Below are 5,913 nucleotides of genomic sequence, written 5' to 3' on the forward strand. Positions count from 1 at the left end.
TTAAAATTTGAACACGTATGGTACAATTACAAAAAAACACCCAAGGGAGCAGGAATACATCCTAACATATGATATAGCAATGTATGGTCCATGTCATTCAAAGAAAGGTATTCTAAAGCCTGTGAAGAAAGTTCAAACAGCTCTGAGCCACGTTGTTTGACTATTATGTCCACCGTTTGTATATTTACCTAGTGCCCTAATCTGGTATACTAGTAAATGCTCATGCAGGTATCAAATATTTAAGGTGTATATTGCCTCGTGGCTGTGAACAGAGTAATAAATCCAATAAGGTGACAGATCCAAAGTTAGATGCCTCCAGGTGATTCCGTGCTCCCCTGTCGCCCCGACGCGCGTTTCGCCCTTGGCTTCTTCCGGGGGCGTGCCCAAGGGATGGAGGGTGCGATCTTTTACATGAGTGGCCACCAATAAACATACAGAGGCAGGGAATGTGAACTACATCATTTCCGGTGGAATTCATTACAACTTGCTTACGTGTGAGGGAAGGGGAAGTGACGTTTGTGACCCGCAGATGTAGCGCAAGCTTTGCTGTGGTTGCCATGGTGGGCGTGCATCACTCCTCTATGTCGGTTCCCAGATAGAGTCTACGGCGCATGCGGCCGCGATGGTCACCGTATTGGGCATTCCCCGGGCAGCGCTCAATGAACCGCCCACTATTAGTGCGCAGGTTCAATACAGAGCGCTCCAGGGAACGCCGGTGATCCGATCACACGCGCATGCGCTCTCTCTCCCGGAAGACCTGATGGGGGAGGCAACAGAGGACGGAACATTCATATTGAAGTGCATAAGAAGATGTACATAAGCCGTGCTCTATTGTGCCCAACCCGACGGACATGCTTCAAAATAAAGTGCAATGTGCATGGATTTTGCCTAAATAATTTAATTTGAATTTTAAAGAGATAATAGAATGAAAACGAGATAATATAAATACCCCGTGTAGTTATAATAATGTAAATCTAACTTCATATACACTAAAACAACACCGGTAAGTGCCTAAACATAAACAGGGATATAAATACCCAATATAAATGTAGTGATATAGATATAACTTTATATATAACAAAAAGTAACAGTGAATACATAAAAGTAAACATGGTCCGAATCCATCCTGGCCATGTTATATAGTCCGCCATACAACTAAAATCTACACTGTAACATAATGAGTCCACCCGCCCCAGCATAAAAACATACACTAGGTAGTCCATGTATTAAGATGCCAACATATGAAGCTTTCCATAGTTCTTTCTGTCCACACATCTCTTGAAGAGATCAGGAGATAATATGCGGCTTCATACCCATGGCAAAAAGGAAGTTGATCATATCCAGATCGCAAAAAGTAAGGTGATTAATAAGGAAATCTTGAAAAAGAGAAATCTTAAAAAGAAAGGAAAATGCCATTAATATACATATATATTATCAGAATAAAAAACAGCTAAAATTGTTAAAACCCATCCCTTAAAAAGGATACCTCAAGAGATAATAAATAACTCTAATGACCTACACATTACAGAAATGCCCCAAATCCCAGACTCTCATTCAAACCTCCCGGACTCATGGTACCCAATCGATAGATCCATTTACTCTCTATCTGGGCTAGCACTTTGGATAAATCACCGCCCCGAGGTTCCAATGCAACTTGATCAATAGCTTTTATCATTAGTCCCCTGGCATTACATTCATGATGGTATTTGAAATGCCTAGGGAGACTTTTTAATTTTAAGTCCTCTTCGCTACCTTTTGCTTTCTCTATATCCTTGATATGTTCTCTGGTTCTTACCTTAAGCTCCCTTGTGGTCAGTCCAATATAGACTTTTCCACAGGGGCAAGTGGCGTGGTAGATCACCCCAGTAGATGAACACGTTAGATGTTTGCGGATATTGTAGTTACGAGATCCATCCCAATTTGAAAAAGTGGTAGTCTTGGTGTGATTGTAACATCCCTTGCACATGCCACATGGGAAAAAGCCTGGCGTTCCCCTTTGATTTGTATGGCTTTTTACTGTCCTAATAGATTAATAATGGCTGCGGACCAACAGATCTTTCAAATTGGCTGACCTTCTTGCAACACATGATGGTTTGGGTGGTAGTATCTGGCGTAAGATTGGATCTGTGAATAAGACCTCCCAATGTTTGTATACAATATCTTTCAGACCGCTCCATTCTTTATTATATGTTGAAATGAAACGGACCTGATTGCCGTTATCCATTTTCATAGTCCTAGAGGTGCGGTATAAAAGTTGGTCCCTTGTTGCTTTTTCTGCCCTCTGATAACCTCTCTTGATGGTTCTTTTGCTGTAGCCTCTATCCAGGAACCTACCCGTAAGATCAATAGCCTGGGTTTTAAAATTTTCGTCATTTGAGCAGATTCTCTTGGCTCTTAGAAATTGACCAATCGGTATTCCTCGGATGGTGGATGGAGGATGGGATGAGTCTGCGGATAGAAAAGAATTTGTGGATGTGGGTTTCCTAAATATATCCGTGTTGATATGTCCATCCACACCCACACTCATCTTGTTGTCCAAGAAATCCATTTCTCTGCCGTATTTAAAGGTTAATTTTATGTTTTGACTGTTGTCGTTTAGTTGTTGCATTAATGTATTCAATTGTTCAGATGTACCGTCCCATAGGAAAAGGACATCATCAATATACCTCATCCAGTTGTGGACGTTAGTCATTCCCTGGATGAGGTCATTGTGAAATATGTCCATCTCCCAAGCCCCCAAAAACAGATTGGCATACGATGGGGCACATGAGGCCCCCATCGCCGTACCCTGTAATTGTAAATATGTGTGGGTATTAAAAGTAAAGGCATTATGGGTTAAAATGCATTCTAATAGACTCAAAATTAATTCGGCTAGAGAGACATCCAATGTGCTTGAGGCAAGGAAACGTTTGACCGCCCTTAACCCATCCTGATGGCGGATGGAAGTATATAGCGATTCCACGTCGGCCGTGACTATGATCATACTGTCCTCCAAGTACAGTTGATCAAGTCGCTGTAAAGCCGACGTGGTGTCCTTAATGTAAGAGGGCAGATTGGCGACCAAAGGTTTTAAAAAATGATCCACAATATTGGCAATCAATTCACATGGTCCCTCATTACCTAAGACTATCGGGCGGCCCGGTGGGTCCAAAGCATTCTTGTGAAGCTTGGGAACTAAGTAAAAAGTAGGGAGTTTCGGATGGTTCTGACGGATATTATCCACCAGTTTTCTGGACACGATTCCTTGCCTAAATGCTTTATCCACAATCTCAATTAGAAGGTTCTGAAAAGAAGACAGAGGATTGAACGTAAGTCTCTTGTAACATTTTGTATCACTCAATAGTTTGTTGGCTTGTCTCTCATATTGATCTTTGGGCCAGATTACAAGGTTCCCCCCCTTATCGGCCGGCTTATATACCACATCCTGCCACTTTTTGAGTTCTTCTATAGCCATTCTTTCATTTTTAGTTATATTAGAAAAGCTTTTCTGATTATTGGCTAATATTTCTACATCCCGAGTTACAAGTTTGGTGAAAATATCCACCACTGGGCATACACTTAAAGGGGGGAATTTTTTAGATTTGCTAAGGAATTTTGGAGGAATTGTACTCACTTCAGACATGTTGTTTTCCTCCTCCAGAGCAATCAAATTTTCAAGAGTTTCTCTATCTTCAGGGCTATGAGAAGGGTCATAATCAAGATTTTTTGAATGGAGCTTTTTTAGTATCAATTTTCTTGCAAACAGGTGAACGTCGTTCACTGATGTGAATACATCTAGGTGGTGTGAAGGGGAAAAAGTGAGACCTTTCTGTAATATTTTTATTTGAACTGGGGTTAAAGTATGGTTGGAAAGGTTTATTACCTGGTACTGGTTGTTCTTCTTTCGACCTCTCTGCACCTTATTGAAGATCTCAGGGAACTTTTTCTTCCCTTTCCCACTTCTAAGGTAAAAGTCCCCATTTGATTCAGCATCACTTGTGGAAGCCGCGCTCTCAACCCCAGATACACTTGAAATTTCAGAGTTTCTTCTAGATTTAGAATTTATCAGGGAATCACTTTTCTTTTGCTGCCACCTAAAGACCTTATCTGCATCATAATCACCTACATCACGTTGAAATTTTTTAAGCTTATCCTGACTGACATTTTCTTCTAGGGTACAGATATCCGTTTCCAAATCACTGGACCATTTTACAAATTGTTCATTGGGCATGTCCTTCGATTGTCGTTTATGTATATCCTCTAATTCTTTATCCACTTCCGTCAGGGATAGCGTATTTTTGGCTATCAATATCTCCATAAATTCAAAGGAACATTTTGAGGCTACTGATATCCAGCTTTTTGTAAGTTCCTGCTCTCCCAGTTCATATGTTGGATAAAGCTGAATCCTAAGGCCTCTGGGAATAATTTTCTTTTCCAAATAATTCTCTAATGATGAACGATTCCACCATAATTTGGTCTTACGCTGTAGGGCATTCCTATATTTATGCATAAGATCTTTTATTTCAAAAGAGGTATCCTGCGAAACAACGGGGGTGCTTTTTGAAAAAATGTCCATAGCCTTGGATCGCCAGGCACTTTCCCTGGCCTTTAACCCCTTCCCGACCTGTGACACAGCGTATGCGTCATGAAAGTCGGTGCCAATCCGACCTGTGACGCATATGCTGTGTCACAGAATGATCGCGTCCCTGCAGATCGGGTGAAGGGGTTAACTCCCATTTTACCCGATCTGCAGGGACAGGGGGAGTGGTACTTCAGCCCAGGGGGGGTGGCTTCACCCCCCCGTGGCTACGATCGCTCTGATTGGCTGTTGAAAGTGAAACTGCCAATCAGAGCGATTTGTAATATTTCACCTATGAAAATGGTGAAATATTACAATCCAGCCATGGCCGATGCTGCAATAGCATCTGCCATGGCTGGAGACCCCGATCTGCCCCCACCCCACCGATCACCTCCCCAGTCGTCCTTTTTGCCCCGATCTCCGTTCCGCTCCCCTCCTCCCTCCTGTCGGCTCCCCCGGTCCTCCTGTCCGCACCCCAGGTCCTCCGATCCCCCCCCCGTGTTCCAATCCCACCCCCCCATACTTACCTAGCTCCGATGTCCCTCCCGGTGTCCGGCCGTCTTCTTCATGGGCGCCGCCATCTTGGAAAATGGCGGGCGCATGCGCAGTGCGCCCGCCGAATCTGCCAGCCGGCAGATTCGTTCCTGCACATTTTGGTCGCTGTGATAAGTTCTATCACAGCGATCAAAATAAAAAAAATAGTAAATAAATCCCCCCCCTTTATCACCCCCATAATAAAATATAGAAAATATAATTATTTTTATTGTTTTTTCCATTAGGGGTAGGGTTAGGGGTAGGGTTGCACTTAAGGTTGCACTTAGGGCTAGGGTTGCACTTAGGGTTGCACTTAGGGCTAGGGTTGCACTTAGGGCTAGGGTCGCACTTAGGGTTGCACTTAGGGTTGCACTTAGGGCTAGGGTTGCACTTAGGGTTGCACTTAGGGCTAGGGTTGCACTTAGGGTTGCACTTAGGGCTAGGGTCGCACTTAGGGTTGCACTTAGGGTTGCACTTAGGGCTAGGGTTGCACTTAGGGTTGCACTTAGGGCTAGGGTTGCACTTAGGGTTGCACTTAGGGTTGCACTTAGGGCTAGGGTTGCACTTAGGGCTAGGGTTGCACTTAGGGCTAGGGTTGCACTTAGGGCTAGGGTTGCACTTAGGGCTAGGGATGCACTTAGGGCTAGGGTTGCACTTAGGGCTAGGGTTAGAATTAGGGTTAGAATTAGGGTTAGGGTTGGAATTAGGGTTAGAATTAGGCTATGTGCACACGGTGCGGATTTGGCTGCGGATCCGCAGCGGATTGGTCGCTGCGGATTCGTATCAGTTTTCCATCACGTTTACAGTACCAGGTAAACCTA

General features: G+C 43.7%; 1 protein-coding gene across 1 annotated transcript; it reads right to left on the minus strand.

Moving 5' to 3' along the window:
- Positions 1–530: 530 nt before the first annotated feature.
- LOC143809206 (uncharacterized) lies at positions 531–4,585 on the minus strand. The gene is made up of 4 exons (XM_077292336.1): positions 3,614–4,585; positions 3,121–3,283; positions 1,796–2,448; positions 531–1,392 (listed from the first exon to the last, which is right to left on the minus strand). Exons 1-3 carry the CDS (start codon positions 4,553–4,555, stop codon positions 2,030–2,032), a joined length of 1,524 nt encoding a protein of 507 aa, XP_077148451.1. The 5' UTR covers positions 4,556–4,585; the 3' UTR covers positions 531–1,392; positions 1,796–2,029.
- Positions 4,586–5,913: the final 1,328 nt, after the last annotated feature.

Source organism: Ranitomeya variabilis, chromosome 2 (assembly GCF_051348905.1).
Source record: "Ranitomeya variabilis isolate aRanVar5 chromosome 2, aRanVar5.hap1, whole genome shotgun sequence".
NCBI lineage: Eukaryota > Metazoa > Chordata > Amphibia > Anura > Dendrobatidae > Ranitomeya > Ranitomeya variabilis.